We start from the raw sequence: 20510 nt of genomic DNA, 5'->3' as shown, positions 1-20510 counted from the left end.
GACATGCTGCACTAATAGGGATCAAAGTACCCTGTTGTTAACAACTGTATTGGCTTTTGCTAAACACCTGAAAATTACTGGAAAAATACCAACTCTGAAGGCCTCAGCATCAATATATAATTTTAATAAGCCATGACACCACACTCATTCATTCAACAGAAAAAACCTGTAAGCTAGGAAAAAAAAGATATTAATAAGCAACTAAAACATATATTTAATGCCCTGAAAAGATAAATTGTATTTAATCCCAATATATAAAACTGACAGACTGTGAGAAATAGGAATAATTATTTCCTACCACTATTTGTGAATTACTACAGAAATATGTATGTTGATAACTTCACTTATTATTTTGCCAGAAACAAATATTTTTAGACCAGAAGGGTCATGCAGCTTATTAATGAGCTACAGAAGGCAAAAATCTAGAAATATTAACATTATATTATGTTGGCTATTACAATTTACATTCAGCTTGCTGAAAGATGAAATTTTTACTATGCAGTTCATATATACAGAACAAAAAGTCACAACAAGATGTCGATCATTTTGAAAGGGTAAATACTGAATCAAAATTTCAAGGCCAATAAATCAAAACTATGAGGCCAATAATGATGCATCAGTTTTTTATATTTTTCTTGTTAAAGCATTTGGCCATTTTGTGACATATTTGTGGATAAGTAACAATGACTTGTGTTCAAAAAGAAACAACAGGAAAAATAAATGAGATGCAACTCCTTAAAGGGAGATGAACATGTGGAAAAAATAGTTTGCCCACTTATGAAACAAACCCCATGTACCTTCAGCTCATCTACAAGTAACTGAAAATACTGAAATATAGCGAAGGTTTTAGAAATCACTCCACTGAAATTCAAAAACAGCTCTTTCAAATATCGTAACAGAGATTTGCATTAAAATTATATGCTGAATCCAAATTCAAAACTACATACAATTCCCTAAACTAAAACAAATGTTCTTAGATATATAATTTAACTATTAGGTTTCTCTGTGTGGAATCATAACTTGGTCTTAATAGTCCTTATAGGTCCCTTCCAACTTGGATATTCTGTGATTCTATTAAAAAATTACAGAGGTATTGACATTTTCTGACCAATTCTACGCTGCTTTTGTAATGAACAAACCATCAAACTATTTATTGCTCTTCATTTGTAAGATGACAGAAAAATAAGAAATCATTTTCCTGGTGTAACCTCTTGAATTTCTATCAATTTTATCTTTGTTTCTGGTCTGTGTCTGTCAAGAAATTTGAGAGCAAACTGATTACAGAACATAGTCCAAAACTTTTCTGTAGCAGACAGGAAGTAATGATGTTGTTCCTGTCACAGCGAGATGTAATCAACTAAAACACAGCTACAGGGATGAAAGTGCTCTTCAATACCAGATTTCTTGTTTTATGAGTAATTTATGTACTAAAGAGGAAAAACTCAATTTTCCCATGGGTATCAGGAAGCAAAGTTCCCCCTTCTTACATCATACTGCAGTTCCACATTTAGGCCTGTGAATGGTGACAGAAGGTGGTTTCATTTCAAGTTACTGTTTATAAAATTATTATTTATAAATTTTTAGATAACAACTACATGGAAGGTTATAGCATGTATAGAGACAAGCAAACATTTAGCACACAGATGAAAAATGTGTTAATAAATTATCTAAAATGTTCAGTTTTGCAAAAAAACCTTTGTCCTACAAATTGCTTCATACATAATTGAAAAAGAAAAACTCATAGTAAAAAAATATGCTCTTACAAAAAAAATCACAGGAATTCAACTGCTACAAAATAAGAAAAAAAATTAAAAAGAAAACTAACTGCTGCAAGCACACACCAAGTTCATTTTCTAAACTCTACCAAGAGCATTCATTCTGAAGGATTTACATCAGGCACTCTTTTATTTGCTAATAAACTTAGTTTTATCATGTTCTGTACTTATGGAATTGACAACTCAACCCACATAGAAGTGACTCATTTATTAGCTTTAGAAATCTATAAATAATAAGTGGTTTTAAAGCCAAGGGCACAAGATTTAGAGAGTGATACAACTTTTAGATAAAGTCTTGCAATGGATAACACAAGTAACTTTGTTCTTGCTAGCATGTGGTGTGAGCTGGATATGCCGGAAGTGTACTTTTTTGCAAATTCATATTTTTCTAGGTTAAATTTGTTTGTTTATTGGGTTTTCGCTGTTTTGGTTTGGTTTTTGTTTGTTTAGTTGTTGATGACTCTCCAAATTCCTGCAAATCATTTTATCAGTGATAAAACACTTACTAAGGACAGATTTATCCTAGAAATGGTCCTCTAGATTTTAGGCTGCTCCTTAAAACATTTCAGCAACTTCTATTTCTAAAGACAGGACACTGGAGAAGATTTCTACGTCATGTTATATCAGATTGCATGGATATTATTTTATATTTACTTGTTTCATACTCCTTTAAAGAATATTCTAGAGCAATTTTTCCTTAAATTTAATTTATCATTATATACTCAGCTACTAGAAAATACCTCAGAAATACGTACTCATCCTCTCTGGTGCTACAGTTGGGGGATTTTGTCCCAAGGTTGAAAATTAGCAATTTGTTTACTCTAAACTTCATATTTCTGTAGCATCATATAATATTCTGAATTGGTAAAGCATAAAGAAACTGGAAATGAAAAGAATCCCATTTGTTTCACTGACATATTGAATTAAAACACTGATGGCATTAGATGCCTACAGCACTGATTAAATTTATTCTAGCCATGAAGCAACAGTTTATGATTTTCACATGAATAGCATACTTAAATGAAAAGAACATTAATACAATATGATATTAATATACAAATACTCACATTATTCACCTACCACTGACGTTCTGAATTAAATCAGTAATGGGGTGTATAACTGATTAAATATCTACACAAGAGAATGCAACAGCCTATGATTTACAAAGGCAATGGCAGAGTGATCACATCATTACGTTGCCAAATGCCATCTATCACTTTTACTGAAGTTAACGAAGATGGATTGAATCCTGCAGATGAGATGCAGCCTATAAATACTGCCATGCTGATCTTCATCTGACTTTCTCGGGGAACAGACAAGCAACAAATCAATAACTGAAGAACTCAGAATATGCTCCCCTATTATTGCAACCAGAAAATAAAAATACTAAAGGGCAAAGTTTAAATTACCCAATAATAGTTGAGTTTGCTTATATATATACATATACACACACACAAATTCTCCATTTCCTAGATTTTTACCTCTTATCTTCTGTTTTGAAACCATCTAGAAAGTTTACAGTCAAAATTTTTCCTGTTGCACCACTTCAATTACCTTGTTCCTTTAATTTCCTTTCAATCAAATCCTTTTCTTTAACAACGATGCAAAGCAAGAACAACTGTCAACATCATCAATTTCTTAACACTGAAAAGCCTTTAAAGTAATAAAATTGAGCGTAAACAGCACTTTGCTATCAGAACACTGGCTTTAACAATCAGTATTCATTCTCTGACTCAGTTTTGCAGTTTCCCTTTCAGGGCTCAGGCTGTGGATTGCTCCAGCAGGCTGGTCGCAGGAGGGGGCCGTGGTTTCTGTCACTCTGGTTGTGTAGGATTATGGTGACAGGTAACAGGTGGCCACTGTTTGATCTGGGCTGAAAGCAAAGCCTCGGGAGCAACAAGGCACCTGAAGGAAAATGTTTATTTTCATATCTCTCCCTGACTGCACCATCAGAACTTCACATAATTCTCACCATCACTTTGCTCCTCTAGTACCAGAAAGCCTTTTGCTAAACAATAGCTCTAAGACAGAACTAAGTTTATTATAAACTGCAATAACCAATTATGACATTCTTCTATTTAGCCTGAGAATATAATTTAGTTTCAGAGTAGACATAAAGTTTGCTAAAATTATACCAAAAATGAGCAAATATCTGTACCATTTTTCTCTGTCTTGAAAAAATAAAGCCATGCTATAAGCTACCCCACGTAAAAGATGTTTAAATGCAATAAGACAGCATGAACAAAGGCTTTGAGTTCTTCAAGGTAACACATAGCTTAAGTCCAAGATACTACAAACATCTCCATGGATGCGACCCTATTACTCCTTCACACTTCCTGAGGCAGTATTGGAAAGAATGACCATTTGGTGGGAATGATTTAAAGAAATATAAGACCATTCTAAAAGCAGAAAATTCCCTCACTCTTTTTATTGTTTCTTGTTTGTTTGTTTTTTGTGTAAAGTGTAATACTGAAATCTCATATCTAGCAAAATATTTGGTATCTGCCAAAACAACTCAACAGATTTTTATGACAAAATCTATACCCACCTCCAATTATTTTTTTCCAGACAAGGGATATAGCTTTTCCACAAATGTTCCCTGATTATTTACCAAGGAAAACCACAAGAGACATGCAAACCTGCAATACTCTGTGCTTTGTTATCTGAGATATAACTTACTCCTTTACTAAATTTAGGCATTGTCTTAGGGTCAGCAGGAATAATGTAGCAAAGGACTAATGATACATCAAAAACTTAAGAAAATACAGGGAACTCAACAATTTGGGAAGCCAATTGTATTTTGGAACCCTCCAAGAATGTTGCTATAAATCATTACTAGTTAGCAAATGTTATGATAACTTCAGTGTAGTTAAACATATCCATATAAAAGAAGATTTAAAAGCAGAAAGAGATCTGGAATGGAAAGTTAACACAAAGATGGAAATGTTTTACTAGATTATTAAAAATCTCAACAAGTTTCATGGACAAAATTTTTTCCTAATTACAGGCGCTCACATTATCTTTTTATGCATTACATGTGCACTCTAAAAAATTCCCAATACTCTTCACCCTTACCACCTTCAGAAAAATATCACAACTACCCTGATAAGTTTTCTAATAAATATGTATAATCACACACTTTTATTGTTGCTCTTAAAAAAGAGATATTTGAGGCATCAATGACAGACTAGCCTAGTAAAGCCTCATAATCTAATAATATTTTCTAGATCCCATTACCTTTCAGAAAAAAACCCAATAAAATTAAAGGTATGTTCCTCTGCAGTTTTTCCTGCCAATTCACCAAAGTTTTACATTTTATGCAACTAAATCACATCTGCTGATGGAAAAAAAATAGGAACTGTGTACATCAATATAAATTTAAGGGTAATGCATAAAGTTGAATAAGTCACAAACATTATTAATTCCTTATGAACAATCTTAAGTGCAAGAAGCAAGAACATCTTTAAATGCAATAGGCAGGAGCACCTTTCCTCCGTTATGAGGCTGGCGATGCTCAGGACATACCAAGTGTGAGCTCCCATCATGAATATGTTTCAGAGTTTCACACCAGGAATACCTAAACCAAACATGAAAAGTGCAGGAATAGACATTTCTAAAATAAAATTCAAAAATATTTAATATAAAATTAGTCAACTTCATTTACCTATAACAGCAACCATAGATTTTACCCAATGATCTTAGTTGAGTGGGAGATATCCCTGCCCTGGCCGTGTCTTGGAACAAGATGATCTTAAAGGTCCCTTCCAACCAAAACATTCTATGATTGTCTGATTCTCTAATATGCAGCAACATGCATAAAAAAAATTACATTGACAAACCAGACACTGTTTTCCTCTAACAATGTTTGCATTGTAATAATAAAGATTATCTTTTACTATTTAAATAGCTCAGATTAAACAACAGCCTCTCACTTTCCCTCCTTTAAAAATGAAAAAATAACTGGACCTCTATTCCAACAAACACTGTTATCATGAATCCCATTCACTTATGAAATGAAAAACAGCAATATTCAAGTATTTATTTTTAACAGATTAAAAAGTTCTTTCCTGGAGAAAAAAGCTCCAAAACTAAAGGGATCTCATACAATGTACAAAATATAAAGCTCTGTAAGAGAAATGGGAACATAAATGCCTTTTTGACAGTTAAATTGGGCCCATTTAGTTGGGAAGAATAGCAGCACACATTGGAACATCTTTAAAAGATTCAGACTGTAAAAAGCCTTAAAATACATCACAGGACCTGACACTTTACGTTAGCAGTGAAAAGATTTTTACGTTCCTTGGACATGAGCGCCTCAGGTTCAAAACAGGAGAGTTTTTTTCACAAAACATTTCCTTTTTGTTCTGTGAAAGACACTACACTGGCAAAATGTCTCAGTGCCATTGTTTACACAGGTGGGAGAAAAAACAGCTCATTGACTGTATGTCATCTTAATACTTTTCTTTCTTTCTCATTTGATTTTTTTTGTTTTTCCTTACCTCCACCTTTTTTCTGTAATTTTTAACTTGTTTGTTGGTCTCTTGTCTACTGTTTATATTATCCCTGTATAAACCTATTGGAACTCTGCTTTTCTACAGATACATTGAGGCAGGCTTTGGTTAGTGAATATATTACTTCAAACTTCTCCCTGTGATAAATAAATAAATTTTAAAAAACACAGACTAGAAACTGAAACTTTAACTTCTAAAAAGGCTTCTTGGTATAAACATAAGCTTTGAAACAACATATATCAGCCAAAAGATCATTTGTGGCAAACCAGAGGCAAGAACAAGGTTCTTGCTTTTAAAAAGTGGGAATAAGAGAGATGAACCTGATAAAGTTACTTAGGAAAAAAAAAAAAGAAATAGAAAGCCACTGCTGATTGACCCAAGGAGTTTGAAGATATGAAAGAATCCCCCTCAAAAAACCCTCTACATTGCACCAATAATGCAACTGTTAGGGCAAGGCACTGTGCACATCCTGGACTGCTTTATTGTTGTTGTTGTCATTGTTTCTTCCTGCTGAAGACAGGACCCCACCAGGTACAGGAATCTTTGTGAGTTTTGAATCTGTTTTTAGTGAACCGGAACAAGTTAGATAAAGTTGTTTATACGCTGTAAATCTACGTTCCCTGAGCTGAAAACCTGTTAGCTAATGGGTTGTTTATGAGTTGCAAATCTGTTCAGTGAGGTGAAAATTTGTCAGATAATGGCTTGTTTATGAATTCTAAATCAATATTCAGTGAGTCGGAACTATGTTAGATAATAGCTTGTGTATGGGTTGTAAATCTGTTTTCAGTGAACTGGAAACATGTTAGATAATGGGTTGTTTCTGGGTAGTAAATCTGTTCTCAGTGAGCTAAAAACATGTTAGATAATGGGTTGCTCGTGAGTTGTAAATCTGTTTTTAGTAAGCTGGAAACCTGTTTTACAAAGAGCTCTATGAGTCTTAAGTGGTTTTAGTGTGCAGAAAAGTTCACGGATCTATTAGATTTGAGCAGCACATCTGTTTTCAGGGAGGGAGAGATCCAACTGCAAATAGATTCTTTATGAGCAGATTTACATTCAAGGAATGAAAAATCTGGGAAAACAGTGTCTTGGATGTATCATGCCCTATTTTCTCTACTAAAGTCAATTACTGAGTAAAGGTTTGCACTATTTGTAGTCTTCAACTTAATGAAGCAGAAAAAGAGTGCAGAAGTGATATAACCACACTAGGTGCTTCCAATGGGATTTTGAATATCTTCCTAATAAAGGAAAACTTCCTACAGATCTATTCAAGTAAATTTAGAGGAAAAAATAGCAAAATTAATGTCAAATTAGTTATTTTTCAATCCTGAAATGAAAAATTGTTAAAATTTCTCAGCAGGATTCAATTTAATACTTTTTAGATCAGAGAGTCTTAACGTGGAAATACAACAATTTTAGAATTTTTCATCTTCCAGTGAATGGAGTTACTGGTGTCAACCAATCTTACCACTGCTTTTCTCCTTACAGGTGGAGATTGAACAAATACCTCCACTATATCAAGCAGCTTCATGAACTGTCTGCAAATTACAGTGAGAGAAAAATCACGTGCAGACTGTGGGATGGAAGGCTACAAAAACACCAGCTGAAAAAGAATGACTCAAACTGAAGAGGTTTAAAACACATGAAAAGATAGCAATAAACATATTCATGTATGTTATATCCCTTCTCACTTAGAAATAAGCATTTTTACAGAAGTATTTCTACAAAACGCCATAGTTCACATGCACATCCCAAGCATGTACAGTGAAGGCTTTTACAAGGATACAAAATTTCATCTGACATTCAATTATTCAGAGTGCTGACTCTGCTATAAAAAATGAAATCTGGCATATTAAGCTACAAGTAGAAACACTTCCTAACAATTTCTTCAAACTATAATTCCCAGCTATGCTTTATGAAATGTCTTTAGCTCTTGTAGAGCAACCTATTATGAAGTAATGAGGAATACTTTATCGTTCCTTTAAAAACCAATTTCTATCTGCATTAGTGCTTCACCAGTATTTATTTCTCCTCTTTGTCTGTTTTAAATGTTTAAAATACCAGTGACTTTTCATATAATACTTTTAATGTCCTCTTACAAAACAAGAGTTAAAATTGTGCTTCCATGTCATCACTGCACATTTCTGTCTCCCATGCAGCTAAGCTCAACTCTGAATCCCTTGGTGCTTTTCTGAGAGTAATGGGAACATCCTGACAACATTGCTTAGTTTATCTTTAACATCTCTCAATACAGATGTCATAAATTCCTTTAAGATATCCACACATAGGAAATCAATGGAAAAAAACCTAAATACCTTGTATCATATATAACCACAGAATGGTTTGTGTTGGAAGAGACCTTAAAAGATCATCTCCTTCCACACCCTGCCATGGGCAGAGACACCTTTCACTATCCTAGGCTGCTAAATGAATAACTACAAATGAATGTGGTTTGTTGCATATTTTAGAAAAAAACTAAATAGAACAGAAAAGAAAGAGAGCAGAAGTGTTTCCACTTAACACTTTGGTCATGTATATTAATGATGCTTAGTATTAAGGATGTATTGTTTATCTATTCACATTCAGGTTTTCCTCAAATTCAGATTTTCCCATTACTAACCTGGTACCTTCTTACATACACCGCATATTACTGTTGTGCCAGACTTGGTTGATAAAGATTTTATTGCCAGATATTGAGATTTTATTGTGACCTCAGATGTAAAATATGGTTTGTCTAATCTTGAAGATTTTGGTGAAGATACTGGCAGAAATTTCTTGATAATAGTGCTGAGCTTCAAGTTTCAAAGGCTAGAAAGGCTAGATTGGAATTTGCCTCTGATTATCAATGAGCACAAATCCCTTTCTTGGGCTTCACTTCAAGAAGGGTGAATCAACTGAACACACTGACCAAAGTCTCAATATTTTATACTGAGAAATGGTTACAACAGAGACTTCACCCTCACTAACTAGAAAAATAAACAACCAAATAGTGTCATTTCCAAGCAACACACAGTGAGGTTTTGTTTCAACAGTAAACCTAAAATCACAGTAATATCAATTAAGCATTACCAGCATCACTTCTGTTTCCCAGTAATATACGTCACATCTTATAAGCCCATTTTAAAGCAAATTATTTTGAAGTGGCTAATGTTTAAATATATCTTACAGGGATGAAATATAAGAATTAATTTTGGCAAAATTTCATTGAATTTTTTACTCTATAAAGCCAAGTGATCACCAACTTTTCACCCAAGTCATTTTATTGAAATAAAACCGGCATATTGGGAAATACGGTGGTTATTTTTTTACTTACTTTCAATTAGCACTTTCCTGCCTGCCCAGTTGTCTTTAATAACTTGGATGTTTCCATAGTGAGCATCACTGAAGAATATGCGATTGGTGCCCCTTCCCTTCAGGCTGTAGTCGAAGGCCAGCGCGATCACGTTTTTGAAGTACTCTGGGTTTTCGTAGGGCATCACTGGAGAATTCAGGTTGGTCTCATCTGAAAGGTGGATGCTTTTTAATATTGTCCTTCCCGAGTAGAGCAGGTAACCCTCGTGCCTGAGGCAGCTGATCCCGTCCTCTGCCAGGTACCCGTGAGCGCAGGCGCAAGTTCTCCGCGCGTTGCCGCGGTAAAGGCAGAGCTGGTGGCATCCGCCGTTGTTCTTGGCACACACGTTGGTACCTGGGAAAAAGCATAATACATCCTGTCTGTTATAGATTAAAATATACTTAATTAACTTAAATAGAAATTAATTTTTATGTGTTCTGGGAACTCTCCTCTTAAAAATTATTTGGGCTATGTTGATGAGGAAAACAAAAGGCCAAAAGAGAAAATAATGCAACTTTAACCACACCGAGAGATAATTTTAAAGAATACAATTAATGAGCAAATAATGTTTATTAGGAAATACAGTTAATGTCCTTTTCAATTCACAACAGCACATATTTTATGAATAGAAAAAGATAAGATGGGTTATTCCTCCAAAACCAGCTGAAGACTTAGAAAATGTTTCAAGTCCTTTGAGCTTTAATTTTTTTTTAAAACACCTGTTACTGGCAAAAAGTCAAATTTAGCTACCATCAGAATACAGTACTACTTTAAGATATTATCTACCAAGTTAAATATGCCTGTATTGACTGGTTAAAAACTGTGTGTATCGAGTTCCTTGTTTTTAATGAAGACGTTTCCCAACATTTTGTTCTAATTTAATTCCAAACCTGACTTCAAAACTTACTCCCTGACAATTGCACACCATTAAGGAATCACTGTCAAATTAGTAACCACACTTGTTGCAAGTAACATTTAAAATAACAATAATCATCAATAATTGGGAGCTATTTGTCTTTCTTTTTTATTTTGGACTATCTATGAACTACTATTATAGCTAGTTGAGATAATTCAGTTTCTGTTTCTGACAGCCCTTTCCACCTAACTACTCAGCTTTTTTAGTATAGTAATTTTCCCATTTCTGAAAGTTTTCTGCATAATGAAGGTGAATAAAACATTTTAATAGAACGTTTTGATGTTCAAAACTGTAATTGTTGGGAAGATGTAGTACCTGAAAGTGCTCTTGATTGAATTCTTTAACTGATACATTTCAAGCTGAAAATCCTTTTAAGAAAAAATCATGGCAAATGAGAGATAACTTGTTCTTTTTAAAGAGGAAATATTTAATTTTGTTCTCCTAGGAAAAATTCGATGAGCAAGTCCTCTGGAGTTATGTAAAACATGGGGAGATTTCATTTGCTTAAAAGGTACTTTAAAAGTTTTATTAGGCTAGAAAAGTTAATATCTGTTTGGAAGGATAAGAGGAAAAAAAAGAAAATATATAAAATAGATCCTCAAGCTTCTGAAATCTCTTGGAAAACTTCAATGCTTCCATGGTTCACCAGCTGTAAGCATCTTTTAAAATGGCCAGTTCTTAAGCCAGAGTAGTCAGGCCATGTCCTTGCACACCTGTAAAATTGCACTGAAGGGTGGGAATCTTTGCAAGTCCCACTGCAGGACGGAGTCATCAGAAAGGGTAAAACAGGTGTTTGAAAAAAAAGCGTCAATCACAATCAGCACAGCTCATCAGGGTGTTTGGGTTATTTTGTTTGGTTGTTTCCTTTTTTTTTTTTTTTTTTGTTTTGTTTTGTTTCGGGGTTGTTTTAATAACAAAAGTCAGGGAACTAATTACATTGGTTTTTCTAAATACTTAACTACTTCTAGTTCAATAAACTTAAATATATATATATATATATATAATAGTGTGTGAGAGAAAAACATTCCAAAAACATTTTTCACCTGTATTTTCCCTTTTGTCCTTCTGGCTCACTGACATCCCCTCCCAATGACATTAATCATTTGTACCCTAGTAAAATTTGAAAAATGTATTAAAAAGTCATTCAGGTATGTTTTTCAAACTAACATCAGTAGATTTTAGCCTCAGAAACCATTTCACTTGATCCTTATGTGATCAAGTCTATAAATCCATCAATCAAAATTACACATAAAGAAGCATTGCTTTATCCCACTCTATTTTCCTAATTCTATAATATAAAGCCCTTCCAAGCCAGCAGACATTAACAATTTCTAGCCTAGTTGAAAGAAACAGATTTTGGTGTGGATTTATTTTTATCCACAAAATATGATGCTCTGAAATGGCATGCAGAAATTATTAGTAAAATGATTATACATAGATGTTTGCAAATTATTTTTTCTCAAAAATATTTAATTTTTTAAAGAATTTTATTAATTTGTAAATATGTTTCCTTTCGAAATGCAGATTTATTTAGCATGTCATATTTAACTCAGTTATTTGGAGAGATTTACATAGCAGAAACATAATCTTTGGATCTATAATGCTGCGATTAAAGCAAATTTTGAGTGCTACCAACACTAGAAATACATTTGTATTAAAAACCTTATATATAATGGTCTTATCATTATTTTTTTCCTCTCTTTTTGAGTAAATTTCTAGAAAATTTTGTCTGGATTACCTGGTAGCAGTTTTTTTCTGAGGAAACCATCATTATTTTTGGTAGATATCTAACAAATTTTCCTCAGTAAAACCAATTTTTCAAGGTCTTGTCAAAACCAGAATTTTAGAAGTAGAAAGACAGTTAAATAGCAAGATTGTTCTTAGTCAGGTAGTGGATAATAAAGTTTAACCATCAGTACTATAAATCACAGCGAGTTAATGTTAACTTTTGTCTCTTGAGTTTGTTAAACTAATTGAATATAAAGGAAATCTGATTATTTACAAGGTCTCTTTCTACAGAAGGAACAAAAAAAAAAAAAGAAAAAAAGAGTCTCAAACCCAAGTGATGTCAGAAAAAAATATTGAGACACAGAGGATGGGAAGTTCTAATACAAAAAAATTCTGGTATGCTTTCCAATAGAAATCTGAAACTCCTGAAATTACTGCTCTGTAAAGCACATGTCAAGGTCTCTCAATCTTAAGAGTTCAACTTCTCTCAATAAGAAAAACAAAACAAAAACCATCAAACCTGGAATGATAGGAAGTGTTTTGGTTTTAGGTTTTCTCTTTGAAACACTGAAGAATTTTAGTAGGATTTTTACTATATGTCTTCTTTAGTACATTAATTTTAGGTTTTTTTTTAAAAAAATACTTCAAGAGTAAAAAGTGGTGATAAAATCATTGATTACTGAATTTTTGGTATGCTTTAATATACAGAAAAAGTAGCAGGTGATATTAAAACAATCAATAGCATCCTTAAGAACAGCCAACCTTTCTCTCGTGCTCTATTAAAGATTTTCACTTCCTTCAGGTTTATTCCAAGGCCAGTCCTCATGGTCACAGCATCCGTGGCCTCATTCTTGTGGCCTCTTCTAATAGAGCCATTTGCATGTGCTCTGCCAAAAAAGTTGAAGATGTCTCATCAACAATCCTCAACTAATTCACACCAAACAAATGACTGAAGAGCAGTGGAGAGTTCACTTAACAGGAGGTGGAGAAGCCTGTTCTTATCTATGCACTGAGGCACTTTTCATTTTTCGGAACTCCCTCTCCTTGGAAATTGCGCGGGATTCCGCGATCCCGCCTGCGACCTTGCTAAGGAACGGCTAATCCTACAAAGGTGAGGCACCTGGCACCAAAACAACGTTTTGAGATTTAAAATACTTATGAAAAATAAATTACCTGTCAGACCAGTAGATGTAAGCTCCGAACACAGCAACTGAAAACATATCCACATTGCTCCCTGACAGCACAATCTCCCGACTCCCTCCACTCTCAAGGTCAATTCTTTCTATCTTGTCGGTACGAGCATCACACCAATACAATTTATTTTCCTAAAGATTAATTTCAAAGGAAACGTCAACAGGCTTGTCCAAGCATTTAATTAAGAGTTATTAAGATTACATCAAGGTGGAACACCAGTTGGCTTTAATGAAACATAACAAATACTGCATGTTTTAAGGTATGCTGGAAGACAGAAGAACCAACCTCATAATCGATGGAAATCCCGTTAGGCCATGCAATCCCCAGGCTCACAAGGACGACCTTCTCAGAGCCATCCAAGTGTGCTCTGCCTATGCAAGGGCTCTGTCCCCACTCTGTCCAAAATAAATACCTAGAATGTTGTAGAAATCACCAATTAAAATTGCAAACAAAATGAACTATTACCATTAAATTGATACCAAAAGAAAACCATATGGTACTCAGGTCTCTAAATAGTCTTAAGAAGTTAAATGTATCATAATACTTATTTATTGGACACTTTATAAGGATATTGTTTACAAACTATATATATATGAAGAAATCCTTAAAACTGTATTCTGTGAATCCATGTACCATTCTGTTTCTTAAAGAATTCAGCTTTGTGCTTGAGAAAATAAAAAGCAAGTTAAAAAATAAAAATAAATTCTGGAACAGAGGCTCTTGCATCTAATCACTAACAAATGCTGGGATAATACAAGGAATACCTAATTTAAAAATGTTTTAGATATGAAGTTGTGAGAAACACTGTGAGAAATGGTAGAGAAATGGGACCTTATTTGAGAAGAAAATATTTTTCAAATTCTGCCAAATGCTTCATGGGAACAATCTGAATCTTACTTACCTAATCTCATGTTCCTGAATACTCATTTCCACAGTTGCATCATTAATTTTGGACAAGATGCTTTAACAAATTTCTACCTTGATAAACTTCTCAGTCTGTTGCTTTAAATATAACAAAATGAGGCCAAAAACTCTACACAGAGCACTTCCTTTATGAACAGTAACCTTAAAGACTACAAAATCTTCTGGGCACTACTGAACAGTTCTCCTCTGTGTCTGGTGACATCATTACAGGAGTCTGTGGTTAGGCAGCTGTATTTGACTATATGACTACAGAAATATCAAATAATGAGGAATAATAATGTGATAAGGGTGAAAAAAATATGAATCCTATAATTTGCTCATCAAGTTCAGCTTCTGAAACAACCCACTTTGGCTCTCATTGTAGAGCTTCCGGGCTTCAGGAAAAATGAATCTGTTCTCATAGCTCTTGATATAACAAATTTATACCATTTAACCAATTATTTTAACCATTTATACCAATGATAAAACACATGAAGACTAGGAAACAGAACCGCAACATGAGTTAAATTAAAAATATGTTGAGGAATGCCAAAATAGGCAGTATTAATCAGCTGAATTTTAACAATCACTGCATAAGTTTAATGCAATTTTAACCAGATCATTAACTGCACCTCAAAACAGAACTGAAATTGCTTTCAGATGTCTGGTCAGAGGTCAGAGAGTGATTTGAGACTTTCTTAATACAGGATATGAACTAAATGTTGACAATAGGAAAACGTATACTCAAACATTCCTTAAACCAAACCACAATTAGCTCATTAAATGAATCTAAAATCCTCCAAAGAAAATCATAAACAGGTGCCAAAAAATATTATATGAATAAATATACCTGACAGGGGACAAAGACACCCTTTTATAGGGCTACATGTTCCTCACCGTTTCCTCAGTGACAATAAATAATGTCACCAACCAACTGAATGCTGCTTGCTTCCCATCTTGGCATAACTGGCAGATTCAACGAGCTCTAATAACTGCTATTTTCTTCTCTATTCTTACAGCTGTCAACTCCAGCTTCCAGACAAATGCAGAATGTGAAGTCAGGGCAAGGGGAGGGAAGAACACCTTTGAAAGTTTTACCTCAAAAAGCAGAAAAGATTTTACAAAAATGCAAAGGGCAAAAGGACCTTAATCTTTGCACAGAAAAGCAGCCCTGTACTTCCCTAGCAAAACGCTGTGCTTCTCCTGGAGGAACTGAGTGGAGACATCTCAAGTTATCACAATATAATAAAACAATTTGAGATTTTCTTCCATTGTAGAAGATACACTGTTCTACCAGACACATAAAACAGTAGTCTGTGCTCATCTAATTCTCCTTAAGTATCCTAAACAACTCTCATGCCATGGGGAGGGAGACCTTCTACTAGGCCAGGTTACTCAGAGCCCTGCTCAGCCTGGCCTGTAACAATTCCAGGGATGGGGATTCTACAAGGAGTTCTGGAGGTGGAAGGGATGGATGGTGCAATCCCTGTTTTTGTCAATGATGCAGGGTAGTTCTTGCCCTCAAAAACCAGCTGGGTGAACATAGATGTTGCTTTTGCCAGCTGTTACTGTCCAATCAACAACCTTCATCTCATGTGACTTTCAGCTACCCTGGCCACTCTCCTTGGTTGTTGCAGAGGGATGTTACACAATCCTGGAGTTTATAACTACCAAGGATTACACTGCTCTGTGATTTCATCATGAAGTCCCTCATCAGCTGATGTGGCTTCCTTGGATTTGCTGGACATTTCAGATCGAGGCGTGCTTCCAAGCAACGCTTAACCTTCAGGGGAAACGGCTTCCGTAGAAAACCAAAGCTGTTTTGCAGAGAACTTCCAGAATGCTGTGAATGCAGAGAGCAAGGCAGAAGCTCTGTGTACATTAGGAATAACATGTTACCCTTTCTCTGGGTGTACCGCGATAGAGCGTGGCTGGTCCAGCCCCTGCGAGATCACCACGTAGCGGAAGGAGCCGTTCAGCCGCGCCACCTCGATCAGGTTGAAACCATGGTCTGTCCAGTATATGTTCCCTGGAAAAAATACCCTGAAGTCACTGCAGGAAGGAGAGGCTACTTGAAAAGTGTTTCAGTCAGAACCAGAAACCAACTGCTATATTTTCATTTCCACAGGTGCTATATTTGTAATTTATAGCACTAGCCAGCCTTTCTACAGCATAAACCGGTACTGAAACGGTTCACCTAGAAAGTAACATCCTATATATATATATATAATAATTCTATATCTATATATTAATATTTTTATATATATAAGTAATTTCTAGACATTTACAATACTAGAAATTAGAGCTGAAAGGAATCAAAGTTATTTAACCTTGGGGTGAAGATGTAAGCCTGTACTCTCAGAAATGATGACACTTGTTGCAGTAAGGTAGAAAAATCAGAGAAAGGCCTCATAAAATCAAGCCTGCTCTCCTGGAATCAGTGGCTGGCCTTGTGAAAGCTAGCATTTGGTAAGTTCCCATGTGACAGCAATTCTGTTGTGAGTACTTCATTAGTATAACAATCTATTCCTGGGTAAAAAACAGCTTGCACCTGTATAAACTGTTTTTGTACCTTTAGATAGAAAAATGAAAACCATCTTTCACAAACAACTTCCCTGCAGGTATACAGTGAGAGTTTGAGTGACCACTCAATACAGAATAACTTGTTACTAGCCAATAAAAATAATTAGCAAGAAAACTACTGACCAATTGGAGTCCCACACAAAACTGTAAAACTGTATTGAAAGTAGTTAGGTCTTTTTCTACCATGAAGAAAATGGAGTCCCATGTGGTTTATTGCCCATGCAGACACATCCTGGAGCAGATTCAGACCCACCTGCTATCCAGTCCACTGCAATGCCTTCAACTCGCCCCAGACCATTTGTGACAATGTCTTCTTTCCAGGTTTGGTCTCGCTTAGCTCTGCTGATCTTGTTGAAACCCATGTCTGTCCAATAGATTGTATCATTTCCTATAAAAACACAATGATTCTCAGATTAATTCACTTATTTCAGTCCAAGTTTCTGCATTAGCACTGTAAATATTACCACTTGTAGCTTTAACGTCTATTAAGTATCAAAATTACCAGCTTTAATTCCTCATTCCTCTGCCTTTTCTTAAGTTTTATTTAAAATAATTCTATCAAAATTCTAATTTGTTTAGCACATATAGCATAATAGGGCTATGACAGGAAGCTACTACCTCTGTTAAAAATCACAACAAATTACCTTTTCCCTAATGGAATAAATGCCTCAAAAACCTACTATTTTGTTTGTCACCATTCCAAAATATTGAGGAGTCTGAAAAGCTACAGTGTAAAACTGCTTATACAGATTTTCCTTCAGTAATCAGACACATTGAATTTTAACAGTGTGAGGAGAAAATAACTAGAGAAATAAAAAATGACATTTGAGAGTGATATGCTGACAAAAGAATAAAAAATATATTCCATTCACAAGTCAGTTTTTATTTTAATTGTCCTGACAAGCTTCCACTAACAGTCTTTTTGTTTGGTATTTCAAGATATCTCAGCTGTCTTTCCAGGCTTTCTGCTGCAGTGATTGTTCATAAAGTGGAAAAAAGGGACAACTTGACCATTTAAACTCAACAGCCAGATGGAGAATTTGAAGTGGCCCAAGCATAGATACAAACTTCCCTCAGTGGCACAAAATAACCTCAAAAAAGAGGTGGGGCAAACAAAGTGACAACTCCCCTCAAGCAGAATTATTTCTATTTTTACTGACAGGGTTCTGCAAATAAGCTGCAACCAACATCCTGCTTGCAAAGTAATGAGCTGATGATGACACCTGAGTAAGATGCTTTGCAGAGAGATATTAAATAATATTTGCTCCTTCATTATTTTTTTCATACTTTGTAAATCTGTTTTTAATTCCATAACAGTGTGAGTGTATTTGTAGAATATATATTTCTATACAGAGCATAGAAATGTTACCTATATAAATAGATATAAACATTTTGTATCTACATATAAACACATGTATCTATATATATGTATGTGTGTGTGAATATGTGTGTAGATTGAGAGATTAATTTATGAAATAAGGTGACCAAACAATATTGGTATGCTCAAAAATCTTACTCTACCACCAATTAAACAAATGACAATTCTGACTTCAAGTATGCAAAACAAATATGAGAGCCATGCATTTTGATACTTGTTTGCTAATTAGAATTTAGTTAGAAGTATCAAAACACAAGGAGAAAAGAGGTGTATGCATCTTTTAGATTGTTCATCTCTGCAAAAACATTGTCATTAGACTTTTAATTATGATATGCTATTCTACTAGCATATGTAAATACATTTTATCTACTTTGCATACATAAATTACTGAGATAACAGCAAAATCTGAGAATCCTTCTCAATTAAGAGTGAAATGAAAGCACCACTCACTAAATGGAAAACAAAAAACCAATATGAAATCTCAAATTACCTCCACTTGCTTTCTGAGTCATATTTGAAATGTGTAAGGTTTAGAAATGGATTTATACAATTGAATGTAAGGTATCAAAATAAGAAAAACAGATGCTTTTGAAGCTGAAATGCAGTTGAAAGCTGTAACCTTTTTATAACACTCTATCCCCTTGTGATTTCACTGCTGCACACCATTTACATTTATCTTTGGAATGCATTTGTCACTGCCAAATCTAGTCATGTTCCCTGAACTGTGACTTCATCAAGCCAAGCTGGAGAATCTCACTTAATTTCATCCAGCCTCAAATTTCATTTTTCCAAAAAGTCAAAAATCTCATTCTTCCAAAATATTCTTTTGATATTTATTAGCTAAATCCACATAGTTGTAAGATATGCTAGCTCTCTAAAGCTAGCATATCTTACAACTAAGATAAATAAATTGCTAAACCAAAAAACATGAGATGCAAAATAGCCAATAAAAACAATAAAAGTCAATAAAATGTTGTTACTTTAAATGGGAAAGTTCAAATTTTAATCTTCAGTGTTAGATGTAAGAATTTTGTGAAGTTTTCCATAATTTAAATTTTAAAAAAAAGAAATCTGTAGAAAACCTGATTGCATTGCCTTAGTAGTCTCTGTCATGAATATGTGTGGTCATTTCTCTCTGTCCTGTCTCTTTCCAGGAACAGATTAAATCTCTGTGACAGAGTCTTTCCCATCTAAGCTGTGTGCCCAAAGGCACTGGCTTTAAAGTGATTTTTATGTATCTAGAGACTTTAACTGAGCTATACCCATGATGTGAAAAAAACTCTGAACATCAGCTGCCACTGAATTGAAAGCAAAATATGCAAATATGAGGGTGCTGTAAAATGTTGAGAGAACTTGAAATTTTGCTAGGCAGAGATGCAAGAGCATCAGTAAAGAAGCAGGTTGAAAAATGTGAAGATGTAATAAATTTAACTTCCAACATGATAAAAAAAGTTTAGTGATATTTGTGTGATGAAGTAGTCCAACAGAGTCAACAGAAATAGGTCAGATTTCAATACTAAGACAAATATTAACATACAATTTAAAAAAAATTAGGATCTTTCAATGCCAAATTCCCAGGCAGAATTTATGTCAAAATAAAAACAACAGAGTATGACAAAATAATTTTATGTTGCAAGAAGGTTATTGTCTGTATTTATATAATATAGGGAACTTAAGATTTTATTTCTAGACTGCCATTTTGTAAACTTGATGGGTAAAAAATGAGTCTTGAAGGAAGGCTGATGAGTTAAAAATACAGAGACAGGATATTTTCCAGGTCACTACTTGGTCACAAATTATTTATTTTCTAAAAATTAATCAAAACTTGCTAACATGTTTGATGATATCCAACCACCACTGGGCGATGTATCTAATCACTTTCAGAATCTGATCTGCAATTTTTCCCGAGCTTTTTTCACATGCATGCAAAGCTAAACCCTCCTAGTTTCATAGGAAATTTGTGAATCTGTGTAAATTAAAAACTATTTCTGTATATACAGTGTACTCCAGGTGGAAATTCCTGCTCTTCAGGCAGTCAGATCTCCTTCCAGAAGGAAGAGACAGATCTAGAATTGGCTTGAGCCTTGCAGGAACGTGGCTGAGCTGGGCTGGACAGGGAGAAAACACTCCCCACTCAGCTGTCAAAGCCACCTCTAGGTACAGCACCACCCAGGACTAAGAAAATTCCATGGAA

The 20510-nt window shown here is 34.5% G+C and overlaps 1 protein-coding gene across 2 annotated transcripts in view; it reads right to left on the bottom strand.

Moving 5' to 3' along the window:
- Positions 1 to 20510, bottom strand: part of LRP1B (LDL receptor related protein 1B) — a 627450-nt gene that overhangs the window by 131402 nt on the left and 475538 nt on the right. For both annotated transcript variants that reach the window (XM_077784902.2, XM_085584138.1), the window contains exons 36-41: positions 17192 to 17326; positions 16255 to 16384; positions 13738 to 13864; positions 13432 to 13583; positions 13021 to 13145; positions 9597 to 9968 (exon numbers count right to left, since the gene is read on the bottom strand). In XM_077784902.2, the coding sequence (XP_077641028.2) occupies positions 9597 to 9968; positions 13021 to 13145; positions 13432 to 13583; positions 13738 to 13864; positions 16255 to 16384; positions 17192 to 17326 (1041 nt within the window). The remainder of the gene's footprint in view (positions 1 to 9596; positions 9969 to 13020; positions 13146 to 13431; positions 13584 to 13737; positions 13865 to 16254; positions 16385 to 17191; positions 17327 to 20510) is intronic.

The sequence above is a fragment of the Lonchura striata genome, chromosome 7 (genome assembly GCF_050655825.1).
Source record: "Lonchura striata isolate lonStrDom1 chromosome 7, ASM5065582v1, whole genome shotgun sequence".
In the NCBI taxonomy this organism is placed as follows: Eukaryota; Metazoa; Chordata; class Aves; order Passeriformes; family Estrildidae; genus Lonchura; species Lonchura striata.
Note: the sequence above shows the minus strand (reverse complement) of the source record. Positions and strands in the feature narration are given on the sequence as shown.